This window comes from Emys orbicularis, chromosome 3 (genome assembly GCF_028017835.1).
Source record: "Emys orbicularis isolate rEmyOrb1 chromosome 3, rEmyOrb1.hap1, whole genome shotgun sequence".
NCBI classification, from domain to species: domain Eukaryota; kingdom Metazoa; phylum Chordata; order Testudines; family Emydidae; genus Emys; species Emys orbicularis.
The window spans coordinates 159,797,177-159,813,700 of NC_088685.1; the positions used below are offsets into that span (position 1 = coordinate 159,797,177).

General features: G+C 44.2%; 1 protein-coding gene across 2 annotated transcripts in view; it reads right to left on the minus strand.

Moving 5' to 3' along the window:
* Positions 1-16,524, minus strand: part of LBR (lamin B receptor) — a 44,360-nt gene that overhangs the window by 22,490 nt on the left and 5,346 nt on the right. Inside the window, exons 2-5 of one of the 2 annotated variants that reach the window (XM_065401942.1) lie at positions 12,789-12,968; positions 7,795-7,983; positions 5,102-5,185; positions 3,298-3,469 (exon numbers count right to left, since the gene is read on the minus strand). In XM_065401942.1, coding sequence (XP_065258014.1) covers positions 3,298-3,469; positions 5,102-5,185; positions 7,795-7,983; positions 12,789-12,953 — 610 coding nt within the window. In that variant the 5' untranslated portion in view covers positions 12,954-12,968. Of the gene's footprint in view, positions 1-3,297; positions 3,473-5,101; positions 5,186-7,794; positions 7,984-12,788; positions 12,969-16,524 lie in introns of both variants that reach the window. The other variant, XM_065401941.1, reaches the window with a different exon arrangement.

Here is a 16,524-nt window from a genome sequence, read left to right on the forward strand (position 1 = left end):
GGCCACCGGTCCGGGGGGCTCTGCATTTTAATTTAATTTTAAATGAAGTTTCTTAAACATTTTAAAAACCTTATTTACTTTACATACAACAATAGTTTAGTTATATATTATAGACTTATAGAAAGATCTTCTAAAAACGTTAAAATGTATTACTGGCACGCAAAACCTTAAATTAGAGTGAATAAATGAAGACTCGGCACACCGCTTCTGAAAGGTTGCTGACCCCTGCCCTAGCCTAATGCTAGGCCCCACAGCCCTGAGGCCAAGGGCAGCCCCATAGACTCTAGCTGCTAGCTCCCACCACTCTGAGGCCAAGGGAAGCTCCCTAATCTCTGTCTGCTAGGCCTCCCCACTCTTACTGCGAGAAGCCACGTTCACCAAAAGGGGGCGTTCTCCCCCAACGGTCTGAAATCCTGCTACAGTGCCACGGATTATTCCTTCCGAAGTGTTGTACTTTGCATTTGACCTTGTTGAATTTCATCCTGTTTATTTCAGACCACTTCTCCAGTTTGTCAAGATAATTTTGAATTCTAATCCTGTCCTCCAAAGCACTTCCAACCCCTCCTAGCTTGCTATCATCCATATATTTTATAAGCATTATTCTCTATGCCATTATCCAAATCATTTGAAAAGATATTGAATAGAACCAAACCCAGGACAGATTCCTGCAGGACCCCATTCTATATGCCCTTCCAGCTTGACTGTGAACCATTGATAACTACTCTTGAGTATGATTTTCCAGTTGTGCACCCACCTCATAGTACGTTTGTCTAGGCTATATTTCCCTAGTTTGCTTATGAGATGGGCATGTGAGACAGTATCAAAAGCCTTATTAAAGCTGAGATATCAAATCTACTTCTTCCTCCCATCCACAAGGCTCGTTGCCCTGTCAAAGGATATTAGATTGGTTTGACATGATTTGTTTTGACAAATCCAAGTTGGCTGTTATTTATCACCTTATCTTCTAGGAACTCACAACTTGATTATTTGCTCCATTATCCTTCCAGGTACCAAAGTTAAGATGACTGGTTTTAATTTCCTGGGTTGTCCTTATTCGCCCTTTTATTCATAGGTATTATATTTGCCCTCTGATCTCTCCCATCCTCCACAGGTTCTGAATAATAATTGCTGATGGCTCAGAGATCTCTTCAGCCAGTTCCTTAAATATTCTAGGATGTATTTCATCAGTCCCTGCTGACTGAAGTCAACTAACATGTCTAAGTTAGGCCACGTCTACAGTAGCAAGCTTACAGCTGTACCGATGCAGCTGCGCCGCTGTAAGACTGCTTATGTAGCCGCTCTATGCCAACAGAAGAGAGCTTGCCCGGCAACATAATAAAACCGCCTCTATAGTAGCTATGTCAACAGGAGAAGCTCTCCTGCCAACATAGCACTGTCCACATTGGCACTTCTGTTGACGTAACTTATGTCACGCAGGGCTGTATTTTTTCCACACCCCTGAGGGACAGTTATACTGACAAAAGTGGTAGTGTTGACATAGCTTTAGATGTCTGTTAGAGACACAAGTTCGCTGACAAACTTCTGTTGGTGAGAGAGACACGCTTTTGAGCCACACAGAGCTCCTCTTCAGATCTGGGAAAGGCACTCCCAGCATCACAACAAAGTGCAAAGTGGAACAGTTTGCTTAGCATAAGTAGCACATGCTGTAAAGGATCATTCAAGGTAGAGTGGCCTGTTAACACCTCTGCAGTCATAGGACAAAAAAGGGGGTTAGTGGATTACAGATTGTTGTAATAAGCCATAAATTCAGTGTCTGTCCAGTCCATGATTTTTCATGTCTACCAGAGTAATGAATTTAAGCTCCCAGGTTCATCTTTTGAAAGTGTTGTATAGATTTCCTTTGAGGATTAGGACTGATACAGAGTGATCGCTTTTTGAAAAGTGTTCACCCATAGATGATAGGTGTTTTTGTCTTATTTTCCTGTGAAAGTTCATTCTTAACTTGTTTTTCCCTATTTTAGCCTCAGATCCTACTCCATTTACACTGATGTTCATTGTTTTAGTTGTCTGATCACTGCTAACCTTTTGGTGAAAAATGGAACAAAAAAGGCATTTAACACCTTTGTCCATTGTTTTTTGTTATTGTCTTTCCCTCCTCATGGAGTAATGGGCCTGTCTTGTCCCTGGTCGTCATTTTGCTTCTAATGTATTTGTAAAATGTTTTATTGTTACCCTTTATGTCCCTAGCTAGTTTAATCTTGTTTTGTGCCTTTGGCCTTTCTAATTTTGTCCCTCATTTGGGGGGAGGAGGACGGGGGTTTTCCCTCATCTTCCATAATTTGACCTAGTTTCCGCTTTTTGTATGACTCTGAGCTTCAGGTAATTGCAGACCTCCTGGTTAAGCCAGGGTGGTCTTTTACCATACTTCCTATCTTCCCCATGCACTGGGATATATCTTTAAAAAGCTGCCAACTCTCCTGAACTCTTTTTTTCCCCATAGACTTGCTTACCTACCAATACCTGCTAATAAAAGCAGTTCACCATACAACTATAGATACAAAGGGATTTATTCAAGGGTTGTGTCCACATACAGTATGTTGTATAAATTAATAAATAAGTAACCACACGCAACAGGCAGTGATGGTTAGCATAGGCACAGTGTGAAAATGTGTGTCTCACATTAGAGGTGTCTGTATTCACAGAACTAAGTGCAAGATTGTTTCTCTCATGGATTTTTTTCTAGTTTTGTCCTCTCTAGTTTTAACCCCAAAGGGCTACTTCTGTGATAACAAAGAATGTAAGATTGAAAACCCAGTGTCCTAAAACAATGGTACTCCACTATTTCCCTTTGCAATCTATTCCAGATTTCAATCAACTAATGGTCAGAAATCATTGACCTCCCGTTATTCAGCCAAAATTCTCCTTGTCTTATTTTTACAGCATTAAACCCAGTTACTTTCCAATTGGCTTTTTAAAAAAATAAACTGATCATACTAATTCCATTGAAGTATAAAGTACATTTGCCTTCAATAGTTCTCCAAAAGGTGGAATATCTGAGTTTGAGACAACTGGCTTTTCAAATTATGAAATTTAAAGATGCTTACTCTAGTAACTTCAAGGAGAAAGATCATGATAATCACTCATCTGCCCACAGCAGGTCAAACAGAACCAAGTGTGAGGTATCAATGGCACCAAAGGCAAACAAGATACACTAGCACCAAAAGAATGACCCCAATGGGGGGGGGGGGGGGGAAGAGAAAGAATTTTTGAGAATGGCAACATGATATCAAGTAAAAAAAATAAATCCATGACTATCACTATTGTTAACATACATACCAATTCTTCCACCAAACTCTAGCTCCTTTGTTTCTGTTGATACTTTTTCAGTAGTTTTTGCGGTCTCAAAAACTCTCTCTTCCAAAAATATTTCTTCCTTTTTCTTCTGTCTTCTTGGATGTAAGGTGAACTGGTCAAGCACATGCCCAATTTCTAGCTCTGATTCAACTTTCTGCTGATAAAGAACAAAAGGTTACAATTACCATGTCTTATTCTATAGAGTGGTGTAATCAAGAGAACATTACTCAGATTTGAGCGCATTTTTCCCCAGTTAAAAGGTATTCAACTATATTAGCAGTAGAAGAGAAGACAGCCAAAAGGCAAACATTCTGCTTAATATTCCCTCTCCTCCACACTTGTCTGCTTTGTTTCCACCCTTTCCAATTCTACAAGCCCTAGTCCTCCCTTCAGATGAGTGTTAACCTAAATGACCACCTTCCCCTGCCAGAAGAAATTATTAAAAAAAGCAGCCATGGAATTAGTAAAATGAGTGCTAAACTTCACTGTTCAATCTCTTCTTGGCTGTGTGTTGCATCCCAAAGCCCACCCCTTAATATATATATTGTCCATTTAGATTGTAAGTAATCCCGTTAGGACAGAATCTTATCTTCATACCAATCTGTAAAATGCTTAGCACACATAGCACCATACTAATACAGTAACTCCTCACTTAAAGTTAACGTCGTTTCGTTGCTGATCAATTAGAGAACATGCTCGTTTAAAGTTGAGCAATGCTCCCTTATAACACTGTTTAGCAGCTGCCTGCTTTGTCCACTGCTTGCAGAAAGAGCAACCCATTGGAGCTAGCTGGGGGGGGCTTGGAACCAGGGTGGACTGGCAGCCCCCGTACCAGCTCCCTGCTCCCTTAAGTTCCCTGTACGGCAGCTGCCCAGCAGGCTATCAATTGCCGGGCAGTTCAGCTGTCCCTCCCCGCACTGCCGTGTGCTGCTCCTGCCCTCTGCCTTGGAGCTGCTCCCGGGAGCCTCCTGCTTGCTGTGCAGACGGGGTAGGGTGACCAGATAGCAAGGGTGAAAAATCGGGACGGGGTGGGGGGTAATAGGCATCTATATAAGACAAAGCCCCAAATATTATCGGGACTGTCCCTATAAAAATCGGGACATCTGGTCACCCGGGGGGGGGGGGGGGGAAGGGGAAGAGGGGTGCTAATGTCAGGGTGTCCTCCTCCCCCCACTCCTGCCCCCCATCTCCACAAAGCAGGGCTCAGGAGGGAAGGAGCTTGCTGGCAGCAGCTACTGTCTCAACTTGCTGATCTACTTTAAAAGGCAGTGTACTTAGAGTGGGGTCAGCGTACTTAAAAGGGCAATGCGCAGCTCTCTCTCACACACACACAGTCTGTGTCTCTGTCTCTCTCTGCCATGCTGTCTCCCCTCCCTCCATTCATGCTGCCTTGTAGAGTGTGAGGCTACATTAACAACAACGTGTTAACCCTTGAGGGCTCAGCCGAGTGCTAGTTCATCATTTAGCAGTAAGGCATTCCCTGGGAAATATCCCACCATCTGACTCCGCCACCTCAACCAAGCTTCACAATCATCATTGTGTGTGTATAGAGAGAGAGCGAGACAGTCTTTTGGCAAAAAAAAATTTCCCTGGAACCTAACCCCCCCCCGCATTTACATTAATTCTTATGGGGAAACTGGATTCGCTTAACATGTTTTGTTTAAAGTAGCATTTTTCAGGAACATAACTACAACGTTAAGCAAGGAGTTACTGTAACAAACACTATTTTCTGGTAACGTTGCAGATTTACTGTGGCCATAAGACATACAGTTCTTAGCTCTGTTACCTGTAAAATTTTGTAGGAAGTGTCATTCCTTTCTGTACTATCAGGTTCACCATTGTACCTGCTAGTGTTGTTCTCATTCAGTTTCTAGTTTGAAAAAGAAAGTGAATTTTTAAATGCTACCATTGAATTAAAATAAGTACATAATGAATAATTAAAAAAATATTTACTGACAGAGGTGTTTGTCACAACAGTAGACTACTATAATTGAAAAAAAATAGAGAAGGTGTTTTGTTATCCCTCCCCATTTGTTTACTTTGTGCACCTGGCAGCATTTTTTGAAAATGAGTAAATGCAATCTCCACTGTTTGGATGAGTCTTAAAGGAAAAAGGGGAGAGAATTCCTTTAAGAGTAGGAAAATGCAATAGTAAAACAGGATGATTTGGGGGAATTGAGGGGAAGGTGCAGTTCCCAAATCACTTTTAACTCAGTGAATTGAAATGTCAATTACAAAAAGTGTGTCCATTGAACAATTCTGTTATGCAAGCTAATTCACTCTCCCAAAATTGTTTGTTCTGCAGAGATATACAAAAAAGGAGCAGACCTGCCAAGTCAAAAAGGTGCCATTTAACATTATACCTTTCCACAGTAAAAAATAGAAGCCAAATATGTCCTTCAGACAAACCTGAAGTCTGGCTACACAACTCTGGAAAAATCTAGCTGATGAAATAAAATTTTGGTTTCAGTTTCTGCTTCACAGCAGGGAGGCTCAGAAAAACCTGCCTGTAGCTAAGGAAACAGACCAAAATTATGAATTCTTCTGAAGCTAGTCACTCCTACCATGCCAGTGATCAAAATGTCTGCTCCCTAAGCTTTAAGAAAGTTGAAACCCCACTGTTAAGCACATGAGGACCTTCATGCACAGAAGGAGAATTGTGGGCCACAAGTCATTAGAAACACAGCATGTGGCATGTCGTCAACAAACTATGCCCTGGGACTTTAAGTAATCTGAAAGGTAGAAAATTAGGTCATTATAAAACAAAATCCAGAGCACAAACCACAGTATGTTTTTAAGGAGTTATAACTCAGCCAAATGAAAAATAATTTTAATGGATCAGTGAAAGGCACATTTTTAAACTAGAAACTATGTCCCAGCCTTATTTCAAGTTCCCATCTCCTCACTGAAGCACTCCAAAACAAAGTTCTTATGAAGGCAGATATGTGTCACCCCTGCTAATCTTCATTCTCAAAAGCTGCTGGTCCATTTTTAATCAAAATTTTCAACACAAATTCACTTCCAGGTTAGAACAAATGTGCAAAATTTCAGCTTGAAATCCAAATGTTTGACAGTTTGTAGCAGGGTGGTTACCCGCTCCTGCCCTGAGGGGTTTAAAACAGCCCTGGAGGAGGGCTGTGGAAGGGCATGTGGCCTGGGCTGACTGGGGGAGGAAGCAGGCTCAGCTGGGGCCACGCCCCAATCAGGCCACAGCTGGCCTGTATAAAAAGGCTGGGAGCCAGGAGCTCAGCACTCTCCCTCTGCGCTCGGAGAGAAGGGCCTGGCTGCTAGGGAGCGTACCTGGGTACCTAAGGTGGAGCAGGGCTGGGTGAAAGCAAGAGGAGCTGGGGAGCTCCGGCCTGGAAACCCCCCAGGCTGCAGGCCTAGGATAAGGCTAACTGGGTACTGGGGTTGCAAAGGGGCAGCCCATGGGAAGGCAGAGGCAGCAGGTCTGAACCCCTTCACCTGTGATGAGTGACTGATACTGCAGTCTGCCCCAGTGAATTGGGGGCTAGATGGAGACTGGGCAGTAGCCAAGACTGAGGTGAAGTGGGGATAGTGGGTGCGGGCTCCCCGGGGAGGGGGAGACCCAGAACTGTGGGGGTACTGCCAGGGGGCAGCACCCAGAGAAAGGGGCACCGGGGTCCTGGGAGGGACACGGGGCCAGCGGCAAGGCAGATCGCCGGCTTGCAGAGGGCGCTCCAAGGCTGGCAGAGCTAATTCCCTGTGACGACCAGCAGGAGGCACCACAGGGGTGAGTCTGCACTGCTATCAGAAAATGATCCTTTATAATGAAAACATTTATGCAACCTCACGCATAGGCAATGCCACATATACTCCACAGCAAGCTAGTCCTAAATTCTGCACCAAAATCCCAACTTTCTGCAGTAGCTTCAGATACATTTTTAATATACTGGTTTATAATGAATTAAATGTGAAAATAATCAATACTGCTGTACCTGCTTGTTTTGATACTAAGTTTGACTATGTTATCTGCACGTTTTCAGTGTGCCACAGATATTCATCTAAAGATATTCATCTTTAGATTTCAATATTAGCAACGATTAAGATAAGTGGGATAGTTCAAACCTCTTAGAACTAGTGCTTTAAGTTCTGTGCAAATTCAAGGAGGTATTACTGCATCTCTTTACACTTGGTTTACATTTTCAAGTTTCATAACCATGTAAGCTAGGAAACTTATTTTGTTAAAATGAAAGTGGAGCTTCTTGAGCACAATTCTGCTGCCAGGCCCTGACCATAAGCAATACTACGCTTATAATAGCAACTGGGAAGGACATTTGTTTCAACCTGTATTTACAGTACTATTAATTTTTTCTTTAAATCTAGACACATACCCACAGATCCAAATCATCAAAGTTTTCATTCCTCTAAAAAAGTCATTTCAGACTATACATGTTTATAGAACACAGTACATATCAGTGCAAGTAGACAGATCTCAATCAGAAATGAATCCAATACCAGAAGAGTTAAGTTAGTTTCCCGAACTGTTTTCTTTTTCTCATCTCTAGATTCTCTGCTTTGGGAGGAAGAACGACGTTTGCCTTTTGCTGACCGACCAGGAGAACGAGATCTGGATCTGCTACCACTGCGTCTGGAAGGAGAACTTGAGGAAGAATTGCTTTTTCGAGGTTTAAATGATGACACAGACTGAAAGAAATAGGAAACATTAAATATGATTTGTAAAGTTTTTGCTAAATGAAAGAATAAGTTGTCATATAAAAATACAATTAGACACAGTAATTTTAGCTGTTATTTCTCAATATATATTTGTACCATTGAAAACATCTAATACCTATAAAAATGTTTAAATATTTGTAGTAAATTTAGGACTCAATTTTCAGCTCTAGTAACTGAACAGAGACTGTGGTAATGCAAAGCTTCCCTACTCAGCTAACATTCCACAAGACCAAGATGGAGGGACAATCTCATTAGTATTTAGTCCCTATTCTTTCATTTCTGGTTAATACTGAAGCAACTGAGGCAAGACAGGCTTGAGTATCTGGTTGCTTCAGGTCTCCTTAACCCTTGCCAAATTTGGGTGCAGACCTGGGTATAGCACAGAGACTGCACTAACAACATTGTAATACATGCTCCTAGCAGCAGTAAAAATCAAGGTGTTCATGTCAGCTGCCAATGATACCACTGACTCTTCTAACAATCCCAGCAGGAATAAACAGGCTGCCTTCTGCGATCTTGTCTCAGATATAGCAGAAAATAGTTTTCAGAAATTTTCTGCCATCAGTACTCTCTCATTGAGTTCTGCAGAACTCTAACTTGTTTTCCCCTGTTGTTCAGTGTGTACACAGCTCCCTGAGGAAAACTGAAATACGGTATTTTCAGTATGCTGATACCACCCAGCTCTATTTCACTGTCATCGGTCCAACCAGTTCTGTTGGATGGCTTCTCCCTGAGATTGTAGAGATTAGGGGTACGGATGAGACCTAGCTGTTGCACTTCAGTAAAGATGCTATTACACTAACAGGAGAGCTTTTCCTGTCGACAGACATACCACCTCTCATTGAGGTGGATTAACATGCTCCCCTCGACATAGCGCTGTCTACACCAGAAATTAGCTTGGTAGAAATGCATTGCTCAGTGATGTGGATTTTTCACATCCCTCAGTGACGTAGTTATACCCACTAGACCTCAGTCTAAAATAAAACTAAGGTAATCTGGGAGAAGCAACTATAAAATATGACATGACAACAATTATCTTCCCTTTAATGTAAGTGTGTGCCTACTACTTGTTAAAGTTTGCATTGTGATGGTATGGTTGAATTCCCAGCTGCTGCTCAATGATCTTATTAGCAGCTGTGGTGAGGAAGACTCATCTATATCTGACCAGGAGCCTGAAACCACTTCATTCAGATGTGAACTCTGTTACTTCGGCATTTATCACCCGACTATTACATTACTGCAGTGTGTTTTGCACAAGGCAACACACTTTAAGTCAACGTGGAAACAGAGTGCTGTAGAATGTGGCAGCCCATTTAAAAAGCAGTATTTCTCACTAAGAACACATAACACCAATGTTTCAGAATCCACATTAGTTTCTGGATGGAGTTTAAGATATTGTTTTTCCACATATAAAACTGTAAGGGTAAAGTTTTCAAAAGCACTTAAGATTGTATCTTCACTAGGAAAAAAGTATGTCTAAAGCTATGTCTACACTACCCAGCTTTTTGGGACATGGCCGTGTCGCTACAGCTGTGCCGCTAAAAGTCTCACAGCGTAGCCGCTCTTTGTCGGCTCTCCTGCCACAAAACACCTCCACCCCCAATGAGCGGCGTTTGCGTTGTTGGCAGGAGAGTGCTCCTGCCGACAAAGCGCTATTCACACTGGCGCTTGTCGCCAGCAAAACGTTTGTCTTGGGGGCGGGGGGAAGAAAGAGTTTTGTCCAATTGCCAGTGTAGACATTACATCACTCAAATAAGGTTATTTGATGTCAAATCCTAGTGAAGACAAGGTAATCTGTAGCTTTCGCACAATTTAGCAGGTTAAGTTGGTAGTCTATGCTAACTCAATTTTCTAATTTGTATTAAGAAACCACCTGTCTTTGATAATGACAAGGCCACAGTGATTTAGAGGCCTACATCCTATTGACTTTCAGTAAAAATTTAAATGTCTAAGTCATTTGGAAACTATTTGGAAATTTTATCCTCAATAGCTTGGGGACCTGCCTACTTGAAAAGGCACAGCTATTCGTTCCTGTGCTATGCTTCTGCAATTATAGTCAATAGAGGTGCTCTAGTTGGAGGATAGTCAGTATAAAAGACTGCTGGTAGGACTTTTAGGGTGAGGATATTGCTTTTTAGATTTTTTGATCAATGTACTTAATATTGTTTTGCTTCAATTTGTTAAATCTAAATCCCACCACTTGAGAGCAAAACTCTATTCAAACACATCCAAGGCCCTAACTGATGACTGAGAAAATTCCCACTCAGTTCTGTGGTCATACAAATCATCTATGTTTACACAAGGAAAGTAAGGACCTGTAATTCACCAATGTGAAGCTCTGTTGTGAGAAACAGATTAAGATTTATATCCTGTTTGTTATGTTTCTTATTCTTACAAACCAGTTGTTTTCAGGGTTCTGTTGCCAGAGGCTCGAACATACAGCAAACAAATCCTTTTAAGATGTATTAAAATGCACATAAAGAAGAGTTAAAACATTTTAAAAATAAGTAAACATTCATTCTAATAGCCTCCCTTGTTTCCCATTTGAATAGTCTTTTATAGGGGGAAAACCTTTGCTTGGCAGCGACTCAGATGGTATCAAATACTCTTTTTATAGGAAAGCTAAAGCTTTCAGGTTTTGTTTCTCAAATTCAATCCTGCTTCTTCATAAGACAACAGATCATACACACACAGGAGAGGCAAAAAGATGAGTACAAGATTTTAAAAAAATACAGCATTTGATATTTGTTCAGTTTCTGGAAAAAATAATCACTTGTACAGTATTTAGCACAAAATTCAGATACCTAATCTGGAGACAAATTTTTACCCATCACTTTTACTTTGCCCCTGGCATAGCAAAGTATTGCAAGGGCATATCTGTCGCACTTGGGTAAAACCAACCTAGTTAGACAAGATAGAAAAGTGATTAAAGATTATGGAAAAAACTGATTAGGAAGGGACCAGTAGTAGAAACCTTAGATTCTCTTCTCAGGACTTGTTCAGGACACAGTCAAGAAGATGTTAATATCTCTGATCCCTTCTTTTCACCTGATCTGAACATATTTCAGGATCAGGAAAGAGGAGTTTCTTTGTCTCAAGAGTGGTGGTGAAAGCCATGATGGTGCTGCAGTTTTTTATTCCCTTCATTATCAAAATTGCTAAATGTTGCTCAGAAAAGCAGTGTTTAGAATAGAGAGCAACCTTGCCCCAAACAGAACGGAACAAGTTTTCACTAGTCCTCATACGCATGCTTCCTATCATTTAAACATATTTTTCTTTCTAAAACAACTCTAACCTCATCAGGAGCCATAAGAAACCCCTAACAAACAGATTCTCATTTGGACAAAAAGAGTTCACATAATTCCTTTGACTCTTTGGTGTTGAGCAGCTATTTTAAATAACTTGCTTATAAATTAAAATGACCTTTCCTTCATCTTTCACCCACTTTAGACTATTTAAGACTTCAACAGAGAGTACAATTCAACATAATTCCACGAGTTACCAATGGTGGAAACTGAAATGTTGAGAGGATTCAGGAATTTTTACCACCATGTCATCTAATCATCCTTGGAATAAGCACCTGATAACACTGATAAAAATGCCTCATCCAAGTCTAATACATAACCACAATTACCATCTCTAGTGGAGAATTCAGAATCCCGTTTTTTCCTTGTGCAACACAGCCAACCACAGAAGACAAGATTGCTATCTAAAAATTAGGCCTACCATTTGAAAGATCTTTTTAAAAAACACCTTTCAAGCCTTTACACATCAAAAAACACACACACACAAAGAGAAGGAAGTATACTTCCTTCCATTCTTTTGCAGCTCGCATGTTAGGGTCAAAATTAAGAAGTATCTTGAAGTACCATCAACTTAAAAACTACATCTAAAAAGGTTGTACCTTCTATCTGTAATGCTACAATGGAAATTTCTTCCTCCCAGTTTACTTTATGCATTTGACAGCACTTTGTGTCTATTCAGTTTTAGCATTCTGCTGATGTCAGTTGACTTCCTGTCTTATGCATTAGCACATGGATATTACATTCAAGGGAAACTCAAAGGCAAGCCCTACAGGAAGGCATTCACAAGTAACAGCAACTGAACAAATTTAAGAGGCAAGTAGCAGGTACATGGCACACAGTAAGGAGGAGAAGGATGGGCCTGAGCATGTATGGTGTTATTCTCATCATCCCTAAGGACTCTACTAGTCATCATTGGAGCAGAATACCCTTACGAAAAGAGTATTTTTTTAATTGCTCTGTACATACTATTTAAAAAAGGGTATTTTAAACAAATTTAGATTTTGTTTTTTAAATTGGCTTACTTAACAAAAATCTAGTTAACATCTAGCTAACAGCTCCGTAGGCAATTCCACAATTGTGTGGTACAGTCCTCTAATGGGAGTTCTATTTGTGGAATACTTGCAGGTCTGGGCCTTCATTTTCAGAATATATCACCAAGTTTTCTAGATAGCAAATTGGATCAAGGTTCTTAAAACTTTTAATATAGTACACATTTTGAACTTAGTCAAGACTTCAATATGGATTCTAAATATTGTTAATTATACACCTCTACCCCTATATAACGCGACCCAATATAACACGAATTCGGATATAACGCAGTAAAGCAGTGCTCGGGGGGGGGCGGGGCTGCGCACTCTGGCAGATCAAAGCAAGTTTGATATAACGCGGTTTCACCTATAACGCAGTAAGATTTTTTGGCTCCCGAGGACAGCGTTATATCGGGGTAGAGGTGTATAGACGAACACTTACCCTTATATCGCTTTCCCTCAACTCAAGCTCAGTTCCATCTTTGTATTGAACAGTGTAAAGGTGAGTGAGGTCATTATAGCTAGTTATTTGTACTTCATAATAGAGGACACTTCCTGGCCAACGACCCATCACCACCTCACCAGTCGCAAATCTTCTGTTTGGCATTTTCCAAAAAGAATCCTAAAAAAAAAAAAAAAAAAAAATTACATCAAATGACAAATTTAAGCCAGGCCTTCATTCCCACCTTTTCCCCCCTCCCCAATTTTCTGTACAGAAGCACAATTGTGATGGTCTATTCTGGAATGCAAAAATAAAGCATTCCAAATCTGTTGAATCTACATGTGTTATCCATATTATGCACCAAAACAAAATACCTATTTTAAAAGATTATTAAAATTGCCACGTCAAGCACTCAGAATATAGGAAATACCAGAATTAAGGTTGCTTATGCAATTTTAATCTGCGTCTCCCCCAGAGAATATATTATGATACAGTACTTAATAACATGACCACAAACTATTTTTTCCACAAGATCCCTACCTCATTCAATGCACAGGATGGGTGGTACTCACTGAATGAGCAGCTATATTATCCTCATTGAATGACATACTGCCTCATTTAATGCACATTATTGAAACTGCTGTGAAGACAGAATTATTAAATTTCCTCATGGGTTTTTCTATGGTGTACATCAGTGTTTCCCAAACTTGGGATGCCGCTTGTGTAGTGAAAGCTCCTGGTGGGCCAGGCCAGTTTGTTTACCTGCAGCATCCGCAGGTCCGGCCGATCGCGGCTCCCACTGGCCACGGTTCGCTGCTCCAGACCAATGGGAGCTGCTGGAAGCAGCGGCCAGTACGTCCTTTGGCCCGCGCTGCTTCCCGCAGCTCCCATTGGCCTGGAGCAGCGAACCGTGGCCAGTGGAAGCCACGATCGGCCGGACCTGCGGACGCAGCAGGTAAACAAGCCAGCCCGGCCCGCCAGGGGCTTTCCCTACGCAAGCGGCCTCCCAAGTTTGGGAAACACTGGTGTACATCATAATATCTGAGTGCTTTGCAAACATTTATTTATGTATTTTCACAATACTTATGAGATGAGCGGATGATTGTGTGTGGGTAGGTGCCAGGCAGCGGCCAGTTACGTGTTGCCTCTGCTATCCAGCAATCAGCTCTTTACGTGCTCCCCCTCTCGCTGTCCCCTCCCTGCTTTGCCCCTTCGCCTCCCCCAACCCCTCCTCCATATCCCCCCAAGCAGAGCGCATCCCACTCCCAGCGCTGCGCAGAGAACCAGCCCCTGGTCAGAGCACTGAGCTCACCAACAGCCTGGCCGGCAGGCTCCTTCCTTCCCCCTTCTGCCTCTGGCTGGGCCGATGCCCTGGGAAAGCCCAAAACCATCTGGCCTGGGGCACTGGCCAAGAGGAGCCAAGCCCTGCCTGTGCCAAAGTCCCGCACAGCGCTGGCACAAGGAAGCCTCTCTGCTAAGCTCTGGAATGGAGGAGGGGAGGGAGGAAGCGATTTCCAGCCTGTTCATGCCCTGAACCTGCAGGCTCCACAGCAGTCACCAGGCAGGGGCTTAGCACCCTCTTCACCCACCCCCCTCACCAGGACCGTCCCTAGGCATATGCAGAATACGCAGCTGCGTAGGGCACCATGAAATTTGGGGCACCAAATTGCCCCAAGTTTAATGGTGCCCTAGGCAGCTGCGTGCTGCATATGCAGCAGCACCAGCTCTGGCGGCCAGCCCTATCCCCCAACCGGCCCCCCGCGGGCTGCAGCCACTGCAAGGGCAGGGCCGTCCCTACGGGGGCTGTGGGGCCCGGGACAAGTCCCTCCGCCCCGCCTCTTAGTCTTCCCCCGGCTCTGCCTCCGGCCCGCCCCTATTCCACCTCTTCCCCCAGCGATGGACGCAGCCTGGAGGATTAGCAGGGGGCCTGCGCCAGCAGCAGGGGTCAGGCCCGACCTCACACTCACCAGCAGAAAGCAGAGCAACCCGGCCCCAGCCCGCTCCACTCTGCCAGGTCTCAGCCGCGTTGCTCCGCTTCCCGCTGCCGGTGAGTGGTCCTTCCCCTTCCCCAAGCAACACGGCTGGGGGTGGGGTGGGGTGGGGGAAGCAGAGCGGGCTGGGGTCGGGTCGTTCCACTTCTCGCTACCGGTGAGTGTGGGGGGGCGGTCCTTTCCCAAAACCCCCCCACCCAAGCAACACAGCTGGGGCTGGGAGAGTGGAGTGGGCTGGGTCACTCCACTTCCTGCTGCCAGTGCCAACCTCCTCACTAATCCCCAGGACCCCATGTGGGGCCCCCCAAAGCAGCCCCCCACAGCTCCTGCCTCCGCGATTCTTCAGCCCTTGAGCATGAGCACTCCCCTCTCCCCCACGTAGGGCACCATAATTTATACGGACGGGGCTGCCCTTCACCTTGGGTCCTGCCTCCAGGGAGTGCGGGGCTGCTCTTTCCCCTAAGCACCTTCCTCTGCTGAGCCACCTCTCTGGCCAGTTCGTTGAAGCCCCTGCAGTCAGGTTCCCTGGGCCCTGGTGCATAATGCATCCTTAGAACTTAACCCCTTCCTGCCCAGGCTGTAGACAGAGATTACTGGGTTATGTCGGTGGCCAGCAGCAGCCTGGAGGTGTTAGCTGCCTTTCAATACTGTGCGGGCAGGAAGGGAAAAACTGCTTCTAGCCACACGGGGGGCAGGGAAGAGATGAGCTCTGAAAGACACGGTCCAGGTCATCCCTCCCCATCCACGGCTGGAAGCAGCTCCCATTCCTTCCCTCCTGCACAGTGCCAAAAGGCTTCTGCTGGCCACATTCTATGTGTTGCCTCGGGAAGACCCGGTGCCAGGTACCAGGAGAGGCGGGTCCATCCCGGGGGCCCCAGCCAGGCATGGAGGGCAGAGAGCACCAGCCAGGTAGAGTTGGGTCGCTTGGTCAACACCCCTCCCCACCCCACAGTGTGAGCAAGAGGTACCGGAGTGTGCGTGTCAACCCTCCTTGTGTGAACCCTAAAGCACTGAAGATAAGAAGGTAAATAAAATGAATCCAACTACGAAGTATTTCTTTTTAACGGGGGCTCAGACAACTTGATGTTAATTTGAATGTTTGTACTGTATAGTTCTGACTGACTGCCATTGAACGACTAATTTTACCAGGTGTTCTGTATTCAGCATAGGAAAATATGGTCACCCTAGTCAAAAGTATCCACTATTTTTGGGTGCCCAATTTGAGACCCCCCCAGGGCCTGATTTCCCCCTCAAGTACTTAGCATTATATAGCACAGGGGTGGCCAAACTGTGGCTCATGAGTCGCATGCAGCTCTTTTACAGTCAAAGTGCGGCTCACGGCCCCCCCCCCACACACACACTTTCCACCATTCTCCGCCTACCAGACTGGGTAGAGGGAGAGTAAGCTCAGGGCTTCTGCCAGAGACCACTAGTGCTTACTGAGGGGGGAGGGCACAATTTAAAGGTTTGCCCCCACAACAGTTTGAGTCATGTCTCCCTCCCCTTCCCCCCACCAGCAAACCCCCCCCACTACCCTCAGCGGCCAATCCCTGCATCTCCCAGGAGTTAGCTCCACCTGCAGAGGCAAGAGCAAACAGCTGAGAGCTGCAGAGTGGGGCTGCTGCTTTAGCTCTCTGGGAAGAGGCAGCAGCAAAAGCAGCGGCTCTCCCTGCAGCTCCCAGCTCTTTGCAGCTGCCTCTCCCCAGGGCTGCAGCTCCCTGCCGGCTTGCTCCAGCAGCTGCCAT